This window comes from Neodiprion virginianus, chromosome 3, assembly GCF_021901495.1.
Source record: "Neodiprion virginianus isolate iyNeoVirg1 chromosome 3, iyNeoVirg1.1, whole genome shotgun sequence".
Lineage (NCBI taxonomy): Eukaryota > Metazoa > Arthropoda > Insecta > Hymenoptera > Diprionidae > Neodiprion > Neodiprion virginianus.
Genome location: NC_060879.1, coordinates 23,114,166 through 23,140,021, shown reverse-complemented (window position 1 = coordinate 23,140,021; position 25,856 = coordinate 23,114,166). Strand labels below are relative to the sequence as shown.

The 25,856-nt window shown below is 33.0% G+C and overlaps 2 protein-coding genes across 3 annotated transcripts; one reads left to right on the top strand and one right to left on the bottom strand.

Moving 5' to 3' along the window:
• Positions 1-293: 293 nt before the first annotated feature.
• LOC124301164 (mitogen-activated protein kinase 1) lies at positions 294-21,790 on the bottom strand. Of its 2 annotated transcripts, none has more exons than XM_046755907.1 (8): positions 21,577-21,790; positions 17,785-17,911; positions 17,165-17,275; positions 16,421-16,672; positions 16,139-16,306; positions 15,537-15,725; positions 15,318-15,452; positions 294-12,165 (listed from the first exon to the last, which is right to left on the bottom strand). In XM_046755907.1, the coding sequence occupies exons 1-7, from the start codon at positions 21,759-21,761 to the stop codon at positions 15,327-15,329; spliced, it is 1,158 nt and encodes a 385-aa protein (XP_046611863.1). In that variant the 5' UTR covers positions 21,762-21,790; the 3' UTR covers positions 294-12,165; positions 15,318-15,326. The 2 variants fall into 2 exon arrangements, with proteins under 2 accessions (XP_046611863.1, XP_046611864.1); XM_046755908.1 differs by lacking the exon at positions 21,577-21,790 and adding an exon at positions 21,068-21,086.
• A 177-nt stretch (positions 21,791-21,967) lies between these two features.
• On the top strand, positions 21,968-25,229 carry LOC124301166 (DNA-directed RNA polymerase II subunit RPB11). Its single transcript, XM_046755911.1, has 4 exons — positions 21,968-22,161; positions 22,697-22,786; positions 23,005-23,179; positions 24,243-25,229. The coding sequence occupies exons 1-4, from the start codon at positions 22,109-22,111 to the stop codon at positions 24,276-24,278; spliced, it is 354 nt and encodes a 117-aa protein (XP_046611867.1). The 5' UTR covers positions 21,968-22,108; the 3' UTR covers positions 24,279-25,229.
• Positions 25,230-25,856: the final 627 nt, after the last annotated feature.

Here is a 25,856-nt window from a genome sequence, read left to right as displayed (position 1 = left end):
AAATATTTATTGAATGCTCGTCGACGGCTGTAATAGGCAAATTCATTTTATAAATCTTGTATGAAAATCACACAGTATACATAAACATCACAGTATATTATCGGGAAATTTGTAAGGAAAATAAAGATCTAACAACGTGTACACTTACAATTAGTGAAGTTGAAATAATGTCACTCTACAATAACCGTGTTGCATCTAGAGCGGAATTTCGTCACTAGACTTTTACGAAACGAAACTTAAATTCGTTTTTTCAGCGGGCTGACGTACTCTAACTTGTATTGTTCGGTTAATGAATTCAGAAATAAACTTAACGCGAAACAAAGTGCCGTGAAATGAATATTTTAGTATGACAGGGGGCATTTTTGAAATTGCTATAGCATCACCAATGTAACAAACTTCGCTACATTATTTCACGAACATATTACAGATCTTATACTACAGGATAATGCGAAAAAAATAAAAAATGTTGAAAGTTATGGAGCGCGAAGCTCCTTGAATTCCCCTTTTTACCGCATGCAGCAAAACTGGTGATCTTGCTGAGTGTAGATTGTGATGCATTTAGCGAATCTGACAAAGCCCCTTTAGTTATTAGGTATTATTATAATTATAGTATATAATACATTTAATTATCTCATATTTTATTAACAATTTTACATCGTAAACGAATGGATGTACATACGTTTGAAAATAATTTTCATAAAACGTATTCAAATAAATTGTAAATAATGTAATCAATTGTTCACAGATTGAAAAAATAAATTAAATTTTTTCTAAGCTGAAATTAATCACGTGAATGAGATCCAACCCACGTTTCACTTGTAGAAAATTTAAAAAAATTTAAATCTCACTAAAAGCAATTGATTGATGTCTCAGCAACTAATTATAGTCGCTTTCACGAGCTTCTTAATGGTTATTTCAATGCAAATTCACAAACCTTTGCACAGTTTGTGTGTTTAATTGTTTTAAGACGGCTGCTAATAAATATTGGTCTTTTGCGCTCTGATTTTCAGCATTCTATCACGTTTGTCGAACTGATTGTCGTATCACTGAGAAAAGAATGTTTACCGAGTCAAGATCATAAACTTCAACATTTCTAATTATTTCTTGCTATTTTCCGGAACGCCTAGTAATTTTTTTTTTTTATTTTATACTTAATTTTATGCAGGTAATTGTTGAAAATAGATCATAAAAATCGCAATGTTATAGATGTGTCATAAAGTTAATTCGATGATTTAAAATTTGATTGAAGGTTGTTTTCTGCATGGCAAAGAGTTTCGGAAACAGTGATTTAAAAAGAGGGACACACATGTTTCACTGTTACACACACATTTTCTAAAATTGATGACACAAAAAATTTAGCAAAATCAGTGTTCGTCCGCTTTTTAAAGTCTGAAATTCCCTCATTTTTCAGGTATTTCAGGCTGAAAATAGGATTTTGCCAGTAACCGTTCATGAAATATACCGCTGAATAATGACAATTTTGTGACACATTAATTCTAATATCTTCAATATTACCTAGTAACTAATTTACTGTCTGATTCTCAATTTATAAACAACAACCTGAGATTTTCCGTAAAAAAAAAAAGGTTTGGTATATATTATACATAGAATGTATGAAAAGTGGTAAGACGAAAAAAAATATTAACTTTAATTCTTTTTTTCTTAAAATCGACAGTACTTTGTATAAGAACGACGTTATTTCATCGACAGATTCAAAATCCCAATCTTATTTTCGAAATCGCATGACTTTTCCCTGAATTTTTCTTGCTGTAAGAATTCCACGAGTTTTTCCTGTGTGTACAAACCGTCAAAATGCTACAAAAGGGCGAAAAGCAATTCGAATGTGACAATGCTGAAAGAGTGGCCAACTTGCACGGACAGCCTCACGCGTACAAATCTCGTTGTTGAAGTAAAATTCCTCCTTTTCCAATGATTTAAACTGGAAATATCTAAAGTAAAACAGATGTTTTGTTGATGTAGGACAGAAAAACAATTAATGACGTACGTTATTTGGAACAATTTTATTGGAAACCCTTCAAGGTAATTCCCATTAACCGCATCAAGTGAAGATTATGAAACTAATAGAGTGAATATACGAGGAACGTCTTCCGAAGACAAGACTAATTATTAATATTCAAGTAGTGAAATCTTTTCCTTTTAGATCTATTCTATTAATTTGAGGAAATATGATATGAAGAAATTATCATGTACAATCGATATTGTAAATCGTACAGATGTGCAAATTTAGATAAAAATTCAACACATAAACGTTATTCTTAAAATCTGTCTAGTTCAAATTATTCGAGAAATTAGTACCATAATCTAAACAAAGTCATGACTAATAATGTAATCTTTTCATTAGGTCAGACAGTTTTTCAAATTCAGTACTTCATTAAATAATGTTGACATCAGAGTTTTCCAAGGGTTGCATATTATCAGTTTGAAATTTTGAAAAGCGACTTCAAGTGACCATAAAGAATTATTCGACAACGGTAACTGCAATTTCATACAGGGCTGTATATTATATAACTACACATCGAAAGCTTTGTTCCGAAAATATAACCATTCTGGTATTCCAAACATAATTTTCTGCCAATTTTATAAACATGGTTTTTTTTGCGGTATGATGATGAGAGTACATGATGGATGTAAGAAAATACTAAATCCCAAATAATTGGCCAATAAAGCCTGTTTATATTAGCACAATAATACTTTGAATGGTAATTCAAATACATGTATCTTACATTGATAACAATAATTTGAAAAAATGATTGTGTAATGAATCTAGAAGCCCTGTTATTGATTACAGGGAGTATGAATAATCAGACGCTTAAAGCTACATTCATAGACTCGTGTTAAATTTCGTCCTCTGCAAGTTTAATACGAGTATCTGTCTGAATTTTTATTAGCCTTGATATGAGGCTTCGAAGATATGATCCATTATTTGATAAATCTTAGTGTACAGCAACATTGCCAACTCCTAATGTTTTGCTCGTATAACCCAAAATATATTATACGGGTCATTCCGTGCGAACATTTTTAATTTTACCAATTTCATTTTATTTCACAGTAAGCGGTATTGTTTTCTATTTTTATCGTTGTCACAATATTATGTTATTACAGTCCAATTATACAGACAGAAGAAACATGAAGACCTGTATATACTGTCAGTTGCAACTGGAATATACTCTTGTTATATTTCTTTGAAATGTCACGTTTAACGTTGCATTAAACAGTCACTTCATTAGGTATCTTCAAATCTCATATGGTGATTGAAAACTTTACTGACAAATGAAATGCATTCATTTCAATAACGTACCTAATGAACAGTAACTGAGTTAATTGTAATTGATAGCACAAGTTTTTCACTTCGCTCCCACCTCCGACAATCAAATTTATTTGTATATCAGATAAATTTTCAGGTGTATTTTTAGTTCCGTGATTATACTGGATTCGAGATTTCGAGTTTCTGTTTCACTATTTTTTAAACAAACATCAGGGTTCTCACCTTACAGTTATTGCCAAATTCATAAAGCGAAATTAAGTATGAATAGAAATCTATAAAGATTCATGAATATTGTTTAAGATAGATAGGTTTTTTTAAGATAGGTGATTTGGCATGGAATATTTCATAGACTTTATACCTCATGTTTTAGCTTCAATTTCAAACTCTGGGAAGCGGTTTTCTTAACATCCCAGGGATTTATTTCAATGGATGGTCTTATGATAACAGGTTCAGAAGTTTTTTTCGAGAAAATCTAACGAGTAATTCATTACTCTTCAAAACATTTTATTACAAGGTGGCCACGTATATGTTTGCAAAAAAATTTTTTGGTTTTGTCGGGATTAATTGTACCTAAAACGCTGTTGTTCTCTGACCCTTCTCCTAATAGACGAAAGCAAAAAAACTGTAATATTCTTCCATATATATTGAATTTTGTTCATGTAGTTTTTTGATTATTATACATAACTGTTCAAATAATGAATTAAATATACAGGATTGGAACTCTGAACACACAATTTTAATATTACAAAGTATTTTGATACGATGCGGAATTACTTGTATGCATTACTGATTTCCTTTGTTATATCAAAGACAACAAGCCGTTCGCGGTAAAATTTAAGAAATTAGTCTTTCATCATGTCTCTCTATAAACACTATATACATTTCCTAAATGTTCTAGGAGTTCCATGAAGTTTCCGAAATTTCTCGGCTTCAAGGTTTTCCCTGTTTTCCAGATCTGTGGCCACCATGCATTATCGGCTTATCGCATTTGTTTCAACTATATTACCAATTGCAAATTCAGATACATGGTCACGTTAACACCGTGTTGTTTTTAAACGAATCAGGTATAATAGAAGCAATCGATCAAATGGAGAAAATATTATTTTTACTGATTGGATGATTTCCTTAATCGGCCATTCGAAATCTAGGTGGTATAATCATGGGACAACTCTGGCACGGCTGATGTTTTTGTACTCAACAGCAGAGTGATTCATCTAAGAATCTTAGATTGTACAGTATCTGCCTAGACTTTTATCTGATTAATAGTACTTTGTGAAAAGCATAGTACGGCTGAAGTGATGAATGATGTTATATTTTATGTAGCCTCGAACTCGCATCCTTTAGTAAATTTTAGGTGAAATCAATTTACATGTAAGAATTAATCACGGAGAATGTTATGAGGCACTGGAACAATTTGATTGTGAACTGCCAAAACTTACTCTTAATAGACAGTAATCATACATACTTTAAATCTATGAATGCAGCCAAGGCGTACTACTTAATATCTTATATTAACAAACAAGATAGACGTAGAGACAATAATAGTGTTTTTCTTAGAAATTTTGATGAAATCCTACTTCAATTAAGTGATGTTCATTAAAATCGAAAATATTTTGTAAAATACGTTGTAAAATAAATGAGATATTTTTTCAATGCACGAATGAAGTGGAGTTCAATAAAAATTGATAAAAGTTTGACAATATATTGATTACATTTTCTGTCTAAACAGAAAGCATCAATCCAAATGATGCATCTCAAAACCAAAATATCAGTGTTGTCTGTTAAAAATAATTTATCAAATTATACTATCCTATATTCATATATGTAAATCAACTAGAGTTAACTAGTTAATTGGAAGATAATTTGAAATTAGCAAGTTATCTACCAACTTGTTGTGTCATAAGATATTACAGCCTTTTCGAAATGACGTATGCATATAACATCGAAAATCCATAGAAGAAATTTTTTTTTTCAATATTGAATATAAGGAATTATGAATTAGCAACAACAACAAATACACATACATAACGTTAATAAGTATATTAGGCCTGACGATATTGATAATATATCAATGTTTATAATATTATGTATCATTGCATACATTCCACTTGCATGTATATATCAAGTTATTTCACAAGCGAGATGGTATACAAGAACACTTACTGCAGATACCTTTAACTTACGAGCAGCCTCATTGATCCTCACAAATTATACAATAAATATTTTATATAATTATATGTGTTTAAGATTTTCCAATTTCATCTAATTAAAAACTGAAAATTTTTGTAGTTTATCTTCAACGAATTATCATACTTAACGCTACAGAAGAAAATTCGATTGCATCAATTATTGAAACCTATGAAGAGAAAAAAATGATGATTGAGGAATTTCGGTGTATATAATATAACGCGAGCATGTTTTACGCGTTTTTCGATGCGTGTTTTCCATACACAAAGTACCCGTTTCTACGACGATCGAGTAAGTCTGTGAATGAGCATGCACGGAGTACTGAAAAGACCACTTTTCACTCTTGGGACTTAAAAGTGATGTTTTCAGAACTCCGTTTATGCGCCGCCGCGACAAACACAGCGAACAAATCCAACATTACGTGACCCTAACCTCAATTTCCCGCTTAGTGAAAAGACGCGTAACATACTCTCGTTTTGTAAAGAATCGTGTACAATACAGAGGTAACGGTCTTTTCGCTTAGCGTATTTGCAATATTCGTCTTCGACTCGCTCAAGCATAGCAGCATTCGGCTTGTATGCGTCCTAATTTGTGACTCATACTGCAAACTTTCGCTCGGCCTAAAAAACCGAGTTTACCTCCTTGTTGCACAATATACTATTGTACATACTATCAAACCTATGTATATGCTATAACAGGGGTGAGGAGGGGGAGGGTGTTAATATCAAAATACTTAAAGTTGCTGGAAAAGCAGCAGAGTTTTATAGTTTTTTTAACAGATACTTCCATAGTCATAAGGATTCAGGAAATGAGATGCTGATACTAATGTTGGGGGTCAGACGTCTGTAATGTTAGCAGAACCGTGTTGGAAAAATCGGTCATTACAGATACCATAATTAGGTGCTCTTTAGGTGATAATTAGGTGCCCTATTTAAAAATTAGGTGCTCGATTCCGTTACCGATAAAAAAAGAATTTTTACTCTGAGCTGCTGACGCAATATCATGTTGGCAGCGCTTAGTCTAAAAACGTACAATATTGGCCTGAAAATCTCAAACTTAGAAGCTGCTTGGATGACTGGTCTAAAACGCAATTTAATCTGTCAAAAAACGTTTCAAAAGTTATGAAAATTGAGTTTGAGATTTTAAACTTTTTACCTAAGCTTCAAATGATACTCCAAAGAAATAAGAATATGGATATTGAGATACCTTCATTATTTCGAAATTAAATAATTCGAAACTGTCTCAAAATTGAATATTTTTCATTGCAGTTTTCTGTGTAAAAAGTCACCCCAAGAAAAAAAATCACCTGCCGGGTAATTCAAGCATGACGATACATTGCGATAGCAACCGTACGTAAAAATCAATTGCAGACGATACGAAATGGAGCACCTAATTTTTTAATATCGTACACAATCAGCACCTAATGAGCACCCAATTCCTGTATCAACGAATTTTTTTCTACCGTCATTATTTTACGGTTTTTCGAGGTGGAAATACATTTTTCAAGATAATGAATTCGAGCACTTTATTTTTAAATAAAGCGCACCTAAGAGCACCTAATTCTTGCGCAAAGTAATTTTTCCATAGCCATTATTGGACGTTTTTAAACTAAGCGCTGCCAACATGACATTGCGTCAGCAGCTCAGAGTGAAAATACTTTTTTATCGGTAACGGAATCGAGCACCTAATTTTTGAATAGGGCACTTAATTAGCACCTAAAGAGCACCTAATTATGGTATCTGCAATGATCGATTTTTCCAACATGGTTCTGCTAACATTCCAGACTTGGTGATCAGACCACAGTGATAAGGGCAACGCACTGTTAGATCGATTGTTTCAAATTGGTACAATTTACCGAATCCTCACAGTGCATATACGTTTCAATGTTGATTGGTTGACTAAAGTTTGCAAACCAATTAGCATGCTTGGATGGTGGGAAATGTGAAAAATGAAATTACAGAATCGGTCCCCAGATATACAGAGTACGCTCGCAGAAGTTTTTCTATCGACCCTTTCACTGCCAGATTGAGGAACACAATAATCTATCTCATAACTTGACGCTACCAAAACAATAACAGGTTATTATGCCGGAAAAGACCACAATGTTAGATGCCATTGATGAATTGCTTTCGATTTATTGAATTAATTTGAAAATATACTATTTATTTGGTGTCAGATTTACCAAAGTACATAATGAAAAATTTGATTCACCAAAATCTATCCTTTACCAACAATTATCGGTCACTCTGGATGAATTTCACTCCAAATATTTTTCAAACTCCTCGAAGTCTCTTATCCGTGGAAATGGATCTCGTGGCGCTATTCTTCATGCGAAATAAAGTTCTTTTTGTTTAATATTTTTGGCACTTTAACTTTGCCCATGTTTTACAATATTTCAACATGACAAATCAATTTTGGTTAGAAAAACTGAGAGAGCATTTTATACGATCCTTAAATAGATCATGGAAATTTATTTAAAATTTTTTAAACTCATTTTTGAAGCAAAAAAATTACTTGGGGTATATTTCACCCAGTGTGGCCGTTATGCGGTTTCACTGAGGTGTGACCGACTTGAGTTAAGAAAAAATTGAATTTTTTCAAAGGTGAAATCATATTTGAACAATTTTTTTGTCATTTGGCAATAAATAGTGTATAAAACTGGTATGTGGAATTGCAAGCGTTTCAACAGTAGCCACGTTGATTTGATACCAGCGTTTGAATTTACCTGTAAGATATTGAATAGACATTTTTTTCACTTCTTCAACTTCAGCCAAATATTTAACCGACTTACGTTATTTCACACCTAATTGTTACGTATCAAAATTATTTCTACAACCCAGAATTGAAGAACAACTTTTTCTAGCGGCAATTCTGTATACCTATGGCATCCAAAAAAAAATTGCAAGGCGTTCAATATCTCATCACATGGACTTAACTACTTTTTACTGATCGACATTTTTGTTCTACTTGCCAAAATAACCTGACCTCTATCTTAAGGTTTCATACTTCGACCTCTCTGGATGAGTATACATTTTTTCTTTTCTTCTCTTAATTTTTTCTTACAATCACAAGTTGTTCACTCTTTAAAGATTCATCGATCTTGTACCTACTAGCACACTCTTATACATATAGTTATTTTCTGGTGATTAAAAAATATTTATATCCTCAAAGAAAGTGGTAAAAATGGGAAATTTTATACATAACAGGGGTCACCTTATTCTGATGAGGTTGAAGTTCGTAACGTCAATGTAACGATGTATTTTTCGGAAAACTTGTTATTTCGTGACTCTGAGATTGTCCGATTTCCAATAAACAATAACGAAGTAAAACATACTCGCATTCTGCAATATTAACTTTAAAGATATTCTACATTTCCGAAACAGTGATTTCTTCTCAATGTTTATTTTACTGACTTCAACATTGTCAAAAATTGTTAGTCCTCAATTTGAGAAAAAATATGACTGTTTTTAGGAGGTGGTTCAGTTCACATGAGTTAGGGCAAAAGATTGTTTCAAGTTATTCTTGAGACAAATATTCATACTGAAGATGTCATGAACCGCAATCTTATTCAAGCTACAAATTATATATTGTTATATAGGGTATTTCACTATAATATGACGAGTCCAAAAAATCCATTAGGCCTAATGTTTACAAGAAACGCGTCAAGCAATTTTATCGCGTTTCCCAATTGAACCTAATTTATCTTAGAATTTTCTGAATATATTCTTTATCCCTGGAATATTTGTATCACTTCAATTGTGATCTCATATACGTCCTACTTTATAAAAAAAAATGAAAGGAATTAATTTTTTAGAAGTTTTTTGTTGACAATTCCTGAAGATGCATCGTGAAATGAATTTTATATTCGAACATATCAGACTTTTTTTTTATAAAAAAAACAAACAAACAGGAAGTCCTTTTCTTTAGCAACGACAAAAAGTGTTAAAAATTCGAAGACAGAGGTTGAATTTTAATACGTGATAAAATTGACCGATGTGTTCTTTGTAAACGGTAAGGCCTGACGGCCAAAAGTTGAAGGAGAAAAGGTTGAATTTTAAAACGTGGTAAATTTGGTCGATATCTTCTTCGTAAACGGTAAAGTCTGAAGGCCAAAAATTGGAGGATCATCATATCTCAGTGTGCACTATAGTATATCCAAATTGCAATCAGATAATGATTGTGACCCTAAAAAACTGGTCGAAAATTGGTTGATAAGTAAAAATAATTTCATGTTTTTATACATGTGCGATATGTAAAAATTTTTTTATAATACTTTTATAAATATATTTATATCATTAACATGTATGATATTTGTAACTTAGATAAAATTAGGGTTCATTACTTCTTCTGTAAGAATATTTGCAAAGAGAATAACTACAAATAATACTTAGTTATATTAGCATAATATAAAAAATTGAAACGTGAAATATTGAACTCACGGTTTCTCGAGGAAATTATTCTGTGCAACATATAAGTAAATTTCGAACTTCAATTTCTCTTCTTTCGCAGTCCAATTCAATGGAATTGAATCAATTTATTTTCGGTTTTTATCTAGCTCTTTCTTCTCACCATCCTTTATCCTATCTCTTACAATGAGATTAAAAGCATTGAAAACAACGTATAACTTGTGTTCAAAGATATATTATTTGGCTTCTGGTTATCTGGTGGCTAAGGTCTATAATTGTAGTTAAATTGATTTGAGTTTATAACCAAAATTGTTTAGCTTACAATATCACTAAACGTAACGGTAAGAATAACATTATTTCTGGATTTACAAATAACAGCTTCTGTCAAAATTCTCGAAATATTAAATTAACTCGACTCAATTAAAACACCAATATGCACCAAATAACTGGGTAGGAAATACTGCATAACAAGGCCAAAGAAACATCTTACAGAGAATATGCTACGGTTCTTGTGTCCGTTTTACTCATAAAAAATCTATCAACTTAAATCCCAACAACCCCCAACAACCCACAACACAATTGCTTCAATTGCAAGACTGGTTTTTTAATGAGATGATTATGTATATCATGCAAACCATATTTTTATCTTATGTTCTAAACATACGTGACGATATTAATGGATTGAATTGTATTATATGAGTAAGAATTTGCAACACAAACAATGCCACATAATTAGCAATACGTAAATTTATCAGTTAAATACTGTCCTTTTGCTCCCAATGTCGATCCATCCAAGATACCCTACATATACAGATGAATGTGCCGAATTTTCAATAATTAAAGCTTCTGTTTGGCGACATATTTTTTTTTTCTCGCATTATTTTTGATTTATCAAAACAAATTCGTCATACACCTCTCAATCGCGCACAATATACGTTAGTACATGATGATAATTTTACCTGTTATGAGGGAAAATATCATAACATCGAAAGACAGATTGTCGCGATGGTTTCACAATGGTGATTTTCGCTTGAAGATCACCACGTCTTATTATTAATTATTTTACAGAACTTGCATCATTGAACAGAAATCTTTAGTACTTTTAATTCAACATCATTAATGATTCCAAGTCCAGAGGTAAATGTTTGTGTAATCACTGATCCAATTCCTAATTTTATTAGGTACTTATCATAGCTCGTAGCCAAAACGAGGAATCAAGCAAAGTATGGTCTGCTGGCTTTCAATTTTCCTGAAGAAATATTTGTATTACAATTTTGCATTCCATTACGTAAGAGGTACATACATACTTTGAGACCATATCGTTCCAACTAAGAAGTGAACCAAATCTTTCTTTATATGGTATCAGTGGTATCATCTTGTCTTGAAACGGACAGATTAAACCTTATGAGACGTGTCGTTTTTTGTCAGGAAATTAAAAAAATTTTTGATGGTTTATAGAATTTGATAAGTCCCCCGCAGATATTCTTGTAATTACTTTCTCGCACTGCCTGATATCATCAGGCTATCTGAATGATGGTGGATCATAGTTGGAGCATCGCATAACATCGTGATAGGTTTGATTAAATTTTAATGTTTGATTATAAGTTTTTACATGAATAATTTCTTGAAAGAAGCAAACCAATATTTAACGCCAAAATGTGCGTGCCTATAGTTAGTTTTCGTTTTTCGAAAATTAACAATTTAACAAATTTCAATTTAATTATGCACAAACACATGTCTGTTAATTTTTCGTTTTCAGTGTTGTATGTACCTAAAAGACTACAAAGTCAATTTTTCATGCCTATTGCTTGACATACACTAACGAACGAATAAAAAAGATTAATCCCGTTAAAAACTTTGGAACAAAATTCGTAATATTCTTGTAAATCTATATATATACAAAATTTGAACTGGTTTTATTATAAATAACAGAATCACCTCATTGCTCAGTAATTAAATCACAGATAGTGCACGAATGTAGTAATTACTGATTATTAATTATTAAGAAGTAGAATATGGCATATAAGCTATGATAACTCAGGATAGATAAATACGAATTAATATTATGCGTTTAGTGCGATAAAAATCACTATATTTCGGTAGAGAATGTGAATGTACAAGTGTATACGTGTGGCACCAGTGCCTTACCAACCAATGTCTTACTCGCGCCGAGTCACATAACGAACCTTAAACCCCAGTACGTATTCTCCATTCTTGATGGCACTCAACTTGTCAGGTATGCCACGTTCATTTACTTCCTGTAAGTCTGCAATTCTTGGAGTCAAGCTGAAAATATAACAAAATACTTATCAGTCGCAGATACTGCTATTTTAAAAATTACTAACACACAATCTCTTTCTCACTATTTTTTTTTTTTTTTTTTTATTTGCGATACAACTGTTTGTAAAAAGTACCCATAAACATTTCCAAATTTCTGATGCCAAGCACTCTGTAGACTCTACGAGACACAGTATCTGCAATGTCCACTAGTATAGTATGTACCAATCATAACGTGCTCAACATCATCCAGAGGGTTTAAACGAGAGGGCATAATTTCTACAGAATTCGTTTCAACGGATACTCATATCTACATTAGGTGAAACCTATTCCAGCTTTTGGTGTAATAGAGTCCCTTTATTATTCCAACTTTTACGATGTTACAAATCACTGAAGAGGAAGCTATAGTTAGTTTTCTTCTTTGGTTAATATCCGTGGCTATGTATCGCACTGTAAAAAAGGACACACAACAGTATTCTACACGCAATTCTGAAGAAAAAAACACGAATACATTTTTGCATAAAATCAAATTTCATAATTGCAAGTAGGATACGACTGTCATGTTCTCTTTTGCATTGCAATGCACAGCCTCTGATAATAGACAAAGTAGAAGACATTTAATGCAGTCGGTACGCACTGCAATGAGATTATAGCATCCACTTAAATGCAGTTTTCGGACGTATAATTATGAAATTATTTTTCTGTAGAAATTAACTCTGTAGGAAAAATTGTTGCATGCTACTGTAAAGCTGCATTCCATATTATTGCATTTTTTCGAATATTTCCAAAATTTGAAGTAATGCCGATGCTCAGGAGAAGAAAATAGAGAAAGACATGATTTTCTGACTTCGTCACTAGAACTTGAAGCCCTGACATCCCTTGAACTTACACATGAATTAAGGGAAGGTGGGGTAGCACAATCAGCACAGGCCCTCGAGGCAGAATGGGCTACCAAAAAAAAATTGGCAAAGTGGCATTTCCGCGTTCAGGGGAGTGATACCAAAGGTAACATGATTTCACTGACATCGATCAACACTTACAACGGTAGGGCAAAATGGATCACTGAAAGAAAAAATGAATAAATCGCATTCCCACATTCAGGTGAGTAAGAAAAGACTGTATGCAATGTAACTTCACTAAAAATTATATAAACTGGGAGGGTGGGGCAAAACTGGCCACATAAAAAAGTTATGATCATAAAAATTAATATTTCCGCTAAGGATACAAACCACGATGTTATTATTGCATTGAACAAAGAGCTAATATATTTGTTTGGTGTTTCATCCGGAATGGTATTTACCTATTTGTTTTCTCATCAGTGGTGGGTAGACTTTGATATTAATGAGAATAAATGACACACCCAAACCTCGTGATATTAAAAAGCTTCTCCCTATTTTTTGAAATTTTCTCATGCTTTTTTTCACAAATCATCGAAGAAACTCATTCTACATTTATTTTAGGCGATTTTTTGTTGATAAATACTGACTGGAGCATTGTCTTGAGGGGGGGGGGCCTTGATCGGTTTCGCATTTATTATAGAGATTTCATAGAATCCATGTTCCATCTTCATTTTCGACTCAACTACGACCACATTACTGATTTGAAAAGAAAAAAAGAGAAAATCCTAGAAACGCATACAAGCAGTGCATGGATGTAGAGCGGAGGAGTGGATCCAAGGTTTGCAGCTGATGGGGGTGTAAGGGGGCAGAGCCTCCCGCTTGAAAAATAATACTTTTAGAAATGAAACGAGGTAAAAAAAATGTGTCATTGAATATTGCACATTCATCTAACATCGTCATTCCCTTTTATCAGTAAGTTTTTGTTCAATAAAATTTTAAAAAGCCTAATAAGTTTGAACGCGAAAACGTCGTTTTAAAACTTCATTCATCAAAATTTTATGAATTTGTTGAGTACTTGAAAAAGTTTAACAACCATCGTGGTTGTCGATCGCTATCAGCGGAGCTACGTTGCATACCGTTTTGTATCACTGCCCTGGATGTGGAAATATCAGTCGGCTAATTTTTTTTAGGTAGCCTGTTTCAGTTTGAGGACCCGCGTTGCCACATCTTCCCCTGTATTCTTAAATTTGGTACCAAGGGAACGTAGTCCTACAGCATAATACCCTCTTTCACTTTCATTCTATCCGCTTTTTCTATGTCCCACACCTGTTTCGATATCCTTGTTCTCTCGCATTCACGCTTGCTAATACATACATGTGAAATGCGATTGGACATGAACTTTCTAAGATTGGATAGATAGATTCCTTCTGCCATTTTGGTAATAGTTCGTGTTCTGACTAATATTATGCATAGTTCAAAACAAAAAAAGAGCTTCTCTATTTTTCGTGATTATAGTTAATACATATTTATACGTTGTAGCTAGTAAATGAATAGGTGATTATTACCTGATTTTATACTCATATAAATTTTGCACAATTATCTTAAATTTTGAATACACGTAATCTTCATCAAATTTGTTTCAGTATTGTAATTACTTAGGAACCATAATTTTTTCATCAAAATATAATTGCGTTATATATTGTTGCATAGCATAGCGAAAAGGTTGCTCTGCCAGAAAAACAAGTTTGCTCAGTCTAACTGGATGAAAACGAATTTTCACAGTTTACGAAGTGTCACGCATGAATTTTCTAAAAATCTCAAGTCCAATGACAAGGCTAGTATCCATATCGTTTTGTAAAACAAGAACAAGTAAAAAACCATCTCAGAGAGATAATATTAATTCTGTTTGGTCTCAAAGATCATAAAATAATTTCAATCTTGGCATGGCTGATATATTTGTACGTAAATGTAACCCATGCATTCAAGTACCATATTAATTTGAAATCGCTATATCTAAAAATGCTGAATCACCTTGAATGATGGGACCGTATCTATACGACAGCAAAAAGTACCTTTCACAGTAGAATAAACTAAAATGAAAAAGTTAAATTAAACCGAATACCACACTTGGAAAAAGTATCATTTGTACACTATACTTAGTCCGATGATGCAAGTATCCATGGGCAAATCCATTGCCGCTCAACTTTCACTACTATATGGAGTTTAAAAAATGTCGGTGATACACAAACACGAATATCTCAATGGAAACAATGAATTCAACATATCTAAAAGTCAAGTAAAGTAAAAAAAATTAGATCTCACCCCAGTGGACTATATGGTATTCTCTTGGTTATTCTGCTGAAAAAGCAAAGTTTCTTCAAATATATACTGCTTCAGAGTTTCTTTCGGGAGGTCATCTAATTCCATGGAAAATTTGAACGGTTCTTCCGCTACAGGCTATAAAAAGGAGTGAAGAAATATTCATTCGATACATTATAATTTACTAGTACTATTATAATTGAGACAAATTCAACTACTCACCTCGTCAGCTGGATCATAATACTGTTCTAAATATGGATGAGCTAAAGCATGTTCCACTATGATACGTTTGTTTGGATTGAATGTTAACATCTTATCCAAAAGATCCAAGGCTCTCGGATCAGCATTTGGAAACAAACTTGTCCATGGAACTTTGGGTTTGTACGGCAAAGATTGAAGGTAACCACGAGCCTGTTTCAACAAGTTTCAAATAACTGTAAGCAACATTTCAAAGTCGACAAAATGTTTTCAGCTATATTTCTTAAACGAAGTGGGGAATAAAATAATTTTAGCTATCTCAATGGTAACTAAATTCCGGCGTGAATACGTTCAAGTTATAGAACTTTTATTCACTAGAAAACCAGTTGTAGCTTCTCAAGAAGCATTACGATTTTTAGCGATTGCATGTTACGTTGACAGAATGTTACCACGGTTGACAAAATCCTAAAAATGACAAAGTAAAAAAATATAATAAATTTATTATACAAGATGGTTGAAAAGAAAAAAAAAAATAATAGTCATGCTCCTCAGTGCTATTTGTGATGGTGATAATTAATTAAGTGTTTTGAGATGATTCACAGGTAAAGGCATTTGAAATGTCATACCTTGTCATTAATAATACATTCGAGATCATCAGCAGACGGAGAACCAAGTACACCCAGAATGTGGTTGAGCTGGTCCAAATAGTGTTTTCCAGGAAATATAGCTCGCCTAGACAGCATCTCTGCTAAAATACACCCAACTGACCAAATGTCGATTGATTTGGTGTAACCCTAAAAGCACATTGTAAAAATAAGTAGATTATTAGGCTCTATTATTAGATATACAAGTTCTTTTATGAGTAAGTTTTCCTACAACTATCATTCGGACGTGAGTGGATTAAGTACCTTCGAGTTCAACATTATTTCCGGTGCCCGATACCATCTAGTGGCGACATATTCTGTAAGGAAGCCGGCGTGATTATGATCAGGATCCGCAACTCGGGCGAGCCCAAAATCGCAGATTTTAAGGTCACAAGTGGTGTTCAGTAGCAGATTACTGGGCTTCAAATCTCTGTGCAATACATTTGCTGAATGAATGTATTTGAGCCCTCGCAATATTTGATACAGGAAGTAGCATATGTGATCGTTACTAATAGGCTGCGAACATAAATAAAAGTTCAATCAGTTATAGTGATTACAATTAGTAAAAGAAGTTACAGACACTCATGTGCTGGCTTGAAGTTCTGAACATTTATTATAATCAAGACCGTATATCATGCAAGTCGTTTTACGAAACTTTTCCGCTGCTTATGATAGTACGCTCCAAAATTAGCGAAAAGCGGTGAATGAATTTGTAATTTAATTTGTAATAGAAAATTTCAAATAAAGTTATATGGAAAAGTTGCTTAAATATTTGTTAAAATAAATGTTCGTAATTTCAGGCACATAAATACTCGTGTGCTTAATTCTTCAATGAAAATTTAAGACTGATAGAAGAAATATATGATGAAAAGAAAACGCTCGAATAATGAAAGTGTTATAACTTTTTGCATTTTTCTAATTTATCCAAAATGTCCAATAAATCCAAGATAGTTGAAAATCTGTACTAAGTGCGGATAAAGCTCGTAGTGAATTGTAAAATAAATTTACCTGAGTCTTGAGTAGCTTGTACAGGTCAGTTTCCATCAAACATTGTACAATGTATACATCTTTCATTTGTTCCATACTTGGTGCTCTTAGTATATCCCGTATATCTATAATCTGAAAAGGAATTATTATCAATTACTCTGACATATACCTATGAGACAGATATGAATTCAGAATAATATTTTTTGGTATAATATTTGAAACCTGCATTACAATTACTGCTCGTTGCAAGCAAATACAGATTATGGTAAGTATTGCAAGTATTCTATTTCAGACTTCAACATGTATCAAGGATATTGAGTTTTCATTAATTTTATTTTTACTTTCAGTTTCTTTTTTTTCAAGTATGTGTTTTGTCAAAATTCTATGATTCATTGAGTAATATGAAATCGCATACTTGTTTAACTTCTTGAGAGTAATTAAGGATTTCATATGGGTGATACAAACCGCATGTTGTCTCAATTTTTATACAGAATTATGCTGCACTTTGAGTAAAATAAGTGATACTATACTTCTTGTCAAACTTGTTGCAAAAAACAGAGAGATAATCAAAAGTCTGTAAGGAATTGGTTATCAATTTGCTCTCACACAATAAATATTAGGTCTATATAAAAATTTCTTACATTCTCATGCTTGAACCTGGTGAGAATTTTTATTTCCCTCAAAGTCCTCTGGCTGTAAGTTTGATGCTCGAAGGGAGATATTTTCTTGATAGCTACTTTAGTTTTTGTTACATTGTCGTACGCAGATCTGCAAAAAATAAATTATAAAAACAAATTAATACCAATATTTTTTTTTATAATTATAATAATTATCGATGTATGCATCACGCCATTCATCATTCAACTCATTGTTTGGTAAACATATGATGTTTCTGCTGTTCAAATTGAAACAAGGTGCCTAGTGTCAATGACATATCAAATTCCCTGAAATTCCCTGGTTTTTCCAGACGCATGCAAATTTCCTAATAGTTTCCAGTTTTCCAGATGTCCCTGACAGCTAGACACTTTGTGAAATCGGCATTGACTACTTAAGTGAAATGACACAAAAAATCCTCATATAATTGTTTCTATTCCTTTACTACACCATATCTGGGTAGTTGATATCATTGAAAGTCTGTACACTGGAAATGTAACATAGATCATCAAGGATTGTCCATATATTACATGGTAATAGTCTTGCAGTTTCTTTATCTCAACCCACCCAACTCATTGACAACAAATAAATAAACTACCATGCCAACAAACGTACTACTTTTTGTCTAATCTCATGGGCTCAACACAGAAAATAATTCAGGCAACTTTTAGTACTAGAATACTTGAGGCCTCAAGTATTTCCATAGAACTGACAAGGTACCTTGCTCCAATTCGACCGGCTGGTATCTTATCACCGGTCGAGTTTAGGCAATAACTACGTAAGTCATTTTTTATGCAAAATTTGATGCTCAATCAGAGGCCAATAAAAAAGATATACTATCCCATCTAAAAATAACTAAGTTGACCTTCATCTGACCTTGATGGTTTCAATTGCAAAAAATCTGATAACTTTCTTTTCTTACCCCTTCAAACCTTGAATATTTTCTATGAAACGATTTTTGATTTGTTGCTTAGTTTTGGGGTAATTGGCCCGAGGCAATTAAAAAGAAACACCCTGTAGTAAATTCTTCAAAGTATAAGTAAAGAAACTACAGTTAACGACCTAACAGGCTCAGCTTTCTTTTAAAATTATAATCTATTATTTAAATTTCGTACAGATATAATCTGATAAATGATACAGTAATAGAACTAATTTTCGATTATAAAACTCCCTGACTTTTACACGTTTAAAATTGTAATTATTTAGATACCGATTGTGTAGTTTACGATTAATGCAATGAACGAAGAAATTTAATCAATCATTTTAAATTATATTTCATTTGGGTTCCATTTCTGTACTGCACTCGGATTTCAATTTTTCATCCGTTCTCGCTTACACAACTATGCCAAGCGTTAGACTACAACCGTAACGTTTGGAATAATATAAAAGTTTGATTTTGAAATTTCGGTTTTTCCATAAATCGTCAGGATACTTTGGCTATATCTTGGTTTTTTTTAGGAAAACAAAAATCTCCGAATATTCCAGATTTTTCTGGTTTGCAGGTATAATGAAAACCCTGCATGACAATACATTGTAGTACCGCACGATAAGGGTAGTAGTGAATTTCATGTTTCGAATGTAAATGGATGAAACTTCTTTTATCTAGAACATCTCAAAATGAAGCTGAAGCTAGCAGCCAAACCTTACTGAGTAGTTTTGGAATTAGAAAAATACAGTTCAATTTTATGCTCATAATTCTATAAAAGTACTGGGGGTTCAGGGTATTTCACAAAATTTTGATTTTCGGACTTCACCACTACCTTATTCGAATTAACATTAGCACATTTGGCTGCTAACTCTCGCTACTAGCTTCAGCCTTGTCATTTCAAATCATTGCACGCACAATGAATGTACAATCCACAGTCTTTAAAGGAAAACTGGTTGCTATTAGTCGTGTGGTTTTATGGTCACCTTATCTTCTAACATTATTTCTTAGTAATTACATAATAAATAATTCGAAGTGGATAAGTCTCTTGAAATACTGAATTTCGCACACAAAATAATTCAAAATATGTTCTTGAGACACATGTGACAGGAAAAACTGGGGATTTTCCAACATTGAAATTATTAAAGATAACACAATGAACATTGAACAAAAAATTACAATTTCAAAACTTCAAAATAACTGTAACGGAGTTGAATTTGCAATATAGAAGTATAGTCTATTTTTGGATAATTCTTAAGTTGAAAATAACGACATTTGCTAAAATTACATTACGTTAATATTTTCCTCCACTTTGCAGATGAAATGTCAGGATTTCAATGAACGATACATATATAAATGCAAAATGAAACTAAAAAGAAACGTTTTCAATCTGTTTTCTACAACAGATGGAGTCTGATTAAAAACTTTCTCTCTCCAATGGAAACTGGTAAAACTGCTCACTACGATACATGACTAGTTGTTTAAATTAGTAATATTAAAGTAAAAAATTTGGAAAAACGACTATTTTATAATTTTAGAGTGAAAGAAGATTTTGGACATTAGTAACTTTAAGCACGTTACATGACTGACAACTAACAAAATCGTTCTTTGCATACGAACAAGTGACGTATTAAGAATCGCTCTCCGTTAAAATGTGTAAAAATCCTTCATGTTTTTCACGAGTTTTCCACTTTTAAGAAAATTTCATGATACATTTACTGAATTTTACGAATAATGCAATAACGATTTCGATGCAATAGCAATTTCAATGAAAAAATTCAACCATGTTCTTGAAACTACAAATAAGAAAGTCCTGAATGTCAAGTTGCTCTGTTTTCATTTTCTTTAAACAGAAACTCCTAAAAATAGGTATGATTTTAGACCGTTCAAGCTGTACCACGATGTACCACCCTGTTAATGTAACAATGTATTTTTGAAAATTGTTATTTCACAATGTTAGGGTTGTCTGAAATTTAGAAAATCATAAAAACAAAACAGTATAATACTTTGAGAATCTAAACTTATTAATTTCATTAATCACATACAAAAATCTGTATGATTACTGCTTGACTGCCTAGAATGACGCAGCTTCTGCACTGTTATTGTACATCATGACCGAGTAACATAACCTCTAGTTTAATATTTAATGTCAAATATCTTTCCAAAATTTCTAACAACTCGTTGTGTGTTCATTGTGTTTAGAATCATCGTCAATTGTATTATAATACCCATGTTTTTGAGGGGAAGTTCCTAAATATTTATGCATAGAATTTATCCAAAACTTCGAAGGTAAGTGTCATAACGCTGTGTGTTAAAAATTCGAATTTTCAAAACGTTTTTCATACTTATTTGCTAGACAATTGACCCCGAAATGTTGCATGTGTCAAGTTGGATCCTTCAACTTTTACATATTCAAAGATTATATATTTCTTGGAGAGCTGAATTGATAAAGGAGAGGCGGATTCGTAGTCAATATATCACTGACTACGCAAAACATCTGAAAAATGTAGACTTGGAAAAAGAAGTACGAGGCAGTCGAATCAAGGTCTCTCTAAACTTGAGCGTGGCGTAACCTGCAGAAATGAAGGAAAGGGGTGTGACAGGAATTTGAATGTGGCGCCAATTAAAGGCAATCAGCAGCTGGCGTAAAGGTGTGGTTCGTAAAACGTACATAGAATGAAAAAATTGCCGAGCATTCTCATATGAGCTGACGTGTTATCATTATAATCGAATCGTTAACATGTCTCGGCTAGTAAGAGCTCGAATTGTTTATCTTATCGCCTGTCACAATGCTGGTCAATGCATATGATGAAATTGCCATTTTTGCCATGAAAATATTGCCTGTGAAACTTACACAACCATTCCGTAAGCTCCTTCTCCCATATACGACAAATTAGTATATCGCGGACCAACTTCGAACACTTGTCCCCGAATAATTTCTGCATTTGGATTTATGCAAGCCGAACCTTCGCCCGCCATTTTGACAACTACTTTGCGGCTCGTGAGCTCTTCAATGCTCGAGCCATAGATCAAGGCCATAGATACCCAGGCTAGAGAGAAGTGGGACAAACTTGGCATTCGAGTGAGATGCAGCGTCGTTATGAACGTTTGCATAGGAACGCTCCAATCAGGGAATATTAAACTACATAAAAGATCATTGCTATTTTCTGTCTCTCTTGCTCTACAGCATTATTGCCAAGTTCTGTCTTGCTCCTAGGGAATTTTCAGTTTCAGCGCTGGGAGCTCCTTTTTCAACACTTCCAGGTGACTTCGGGCACTTCAAGCAAAATAACCCCGAAGTTATCCAAGTGTATTTAGCGGTGCATGATTTTCTCACTTTGATACCTGGATAATATTCGTTATTAAAGAATATTTTAACTATTAACATGAACGCGCCACCGACCTTCGAATCGTTTCTCTTGTATGATGGAGAGAAAAAGTAAGCATTTTCTGAGACCATTTTCCTCAAGCTCAGGTTTTAGGTTAATATAAACAAACTATTCACCTGTCAGTGTCCTAAGTCAAGATCTAAATGTTTTACCGCACTTTAAGATAGTGTATTTTGCATTCCATTTGTTTCTCCCAGTTCACCAATGCTGTATTCGGAGGAATATCTTGCTTTAACCATTGGAATTAGACTTGGAAAAAGAGTAGCTTTATTAGAATTATATTTGATTCATACATGAGTTTTGACAGTAAATTCAGTCTCTTTTACTGCATCGCTACAGACTTGAGCAATTTTCATATGATGTTCAAAGAGCACAAACCATATACCTGTTAATATTGCCATAAATTGCTGATACCATCGGAAGGATGGTATAGCCATGATGTTTTGATGGTAGAGGTATACCTTATTGTCACTTGATATCTAACCCTCCGAATATTCCAAATAGCCTCAGTATTCTTTTCAGCCAAGAGAGTGAATTTTCTGGGGCAATAATGATTACTTCTAACAATTAGAATTCTTTTTGCAGAATCATCAAGGAACAAGATTCAAAAGTACCCAATGCAGCAATATTCACAGTCAATAAGGAAGATCATACCCTGGGAAACATGATTCGAAAGTATTTATCACATAGTTATGTCTTAAAAACTACACTTTGTCAGGACAACAATATGTTGTGCCAACATCACTTTGAGTGATAGCAATTGATTTTTTGAAATAGGAAACAGTTGACAGTGATATAATTAAGGAGTGTTCTTACCATCTCTTTCAATTTAGTTGAAACTTGCGACCTCGTCATAACAAATAAGTTTATTAATGTCTATGCTTTTATTTTAGTCAATTGTTAAAGGATCCTCAAGTTTTGTTTGCTGGATACAAATTGCCGCACCCGTTGGAGCATAAATTTGTGATCCGTATTCAAACAACATCCGATTATACGCCTCATGAAGCATTTATGCATGCCATAACTGACCTCATTGCAGAACTATCACTGTTTGAAGAACGTTTCAAGGTAGGTTTAATTTTTTGAAGGATAACGATTAGTCACAATGAAAATATCTATCCCCTTTGTTGACAAACGTAAAAGTATGGGGTGGATAGAAAACAAAACATGAAACATATTCAGTGATGAGTAAATCCTATGGTATATACAAGAGTAGTTCAAGCAAATAAATTTTTTTTTCAGTTCTGCTTCCTCATAAAACTGTTGTTTTTGGTGAAAAACTAATCCCCTGCAAGTTTCAGCTCTATCGGATAAGATTTAGAGGTCTCGCTTGAAATAACACGTCAAAAAATTCTTACTTTAATTCACTGTCAATTTTTCGTAAAAATCTAGACGAAAATGAAAAATAAAAAAATCTTATATCTTCTCTCAATTTAATAACATTATGTCGAATTTTTCAATTTTTTCGGATTAAAATCACAATAATTCGCAAAATATCCAAAATTGAATAAAATATCTGATGAATATTGAGTTTAATAAACTAATCACTGTTTACGGTAGATTGGAACTTTTTTGTGCCTTGTTTTTAGGTGGTGCAAAACCGCTAGCATTAGATAGTCTGAATCAGTCTGAAATTGAAATCACCAACACCTAAAGCCGATTCACCTCGTATCTTTGCCACACGCTTTTAATATTTTTGTCTTCTGCAATTTGGGACTTTCATTACTGTCATCAAATTCTGGCTTATATAAAATAATCCCATTTCAAAATCACTTGCCCAAAAAACATCTGAATTACAAATTGTGTTAGACGCAACCGTTTAAAGGTCAAATATTTAATTAGAGCACAATTGGTAGCCCTGAACCATATATTGAACATATTTGAAAAAAAATGACCAGCCTTCCTGAGACCAGGTTTACAAAATGAAAGCTTCATGAGAAAATTATTAATGCTTACTGAAGTTGAGAGTCAGTTGCATTCAACCATTTATTAAAAACACTTTGTATATATGATATCAAATTGCCACTCGTCATTTTGGTCTACTTGTATTTTTAGATTATACTAAAGTAAACTATGTTATACCGAATGAATATTCTCCATACATAACGGTACATAAATAATATTGTTTCAGGAAGCTATAAAGGAAAAGAAGGATGGCTTGGACTAAATAAATCTACAGAATTATCTTCATTCCTTTCTTTTTATAGAAATAACATGTATATTTTGTTTTGTTACTATATTTCGGTAGGCGAATAATAAATGATAACAATTTTTGCTAAACGAGTTAATGTTTCATCTCAAGCTAATATATATTGCGACTTTGTAAATGAAATGTGCACTAAGATCTATTCGACATTACACCAAAAAGTACAAATTTGCTATACTTTTACTAATTGATTTTATATTTTACACTGATTCTACGCTTGGGCATAGTGGCCTTACTAATTGAATTTAATATTGAACTGGCTCTCCGAGCTTGATTAAAATCCGTGTATATAGGACACCATCTCTTATGCTCCTGTACAATTTTGGTTGACAGATTTATTACATTGAGTCCACGGTTGAACCAATTCGTGTGTTGGTTTTTACCTTATATGGTCTGCTTTGCGTATCCCAGCTAACAGCTAACTTGCTTCTAAAGCGTGCCTCACTAGGTTTATGATGTTTGATGTTAAATGTATTTTCGCTTGTGGCTCCATGTATGTTTAATATCATTTCTGTAATCGGAATATTTTTGTATTTAGGTAATTTTATGATTAAACAATTGAATAATGTAAAAATTTTGTGACAAAAGATGGCACAGGTGTGCACAACTGAACACGTATTCAGGGTGTATTAAGTACAGTTATCTAAGGCAATGTTCTACGGGGCTGCTTCACCTTAGGAATTGATTCTTAAGATTCAATTATTCAAGGTAAAACAATATTAACTAATAAGCGTTTCATCTACGATCGAATATATCCCTCAAGACTTAGCAATGTCACCAGCGCTGTGCACCATTTCTGAGAACTTAGCGGCATAGCATCGTACTGATGGTGGTAAAGCACAGCTCGATCTGAATTACCCCTAGCAAAGTTTGTTATTGTATTGCATTGAATATATTCTACTTGGTTAAACATTCTTAAGTTGTCTACCCGATTTTGAAATGAGTTATTAGATATCATAATAATAATAGTTCAATTAACAATGCTGAAAGGTATGAATATCTGAATATTAGTAAGGATAGTTTGATTTGCACTGCAAGCAGATAGTAATTCAATGTAAGCAAACGGTATTCGTGTTATAAATACTTTGAGGTATTAAAATATGAGTGGACAATATCTGATTATTAAAATTCCAGCATTATAATATAGAGAAATAATATTCGTTGATACACGTGTGTGTGTGTGTGTGCGTGTGTTAGATTGGATATGAAGTAGATGTTCAGAGAGATACATATAGGCTGCTAGCTTGATGCCGCTTTTCGTAATCGAAAATGGCAAGAGATATATTCATCGTCAACTGGCGATCTCTGCGTCCTGCCCTATACGCGCAACTCAATCCAGCAAGCGGTGAGTATTATAGAGGCGACACGAATTGATGTTACCATCCATCGCTCACCGCGTGAACTCAGAGAGGACACCGTATGCTTTTCAACTACGCAAATTCATTGGGGCTAAATTCAGCACTGTCAATATAATTCCATCGGATCGACAAAAATAATGTTATCTACATAGATGCATAATAAATATGAACCTGGTTTACT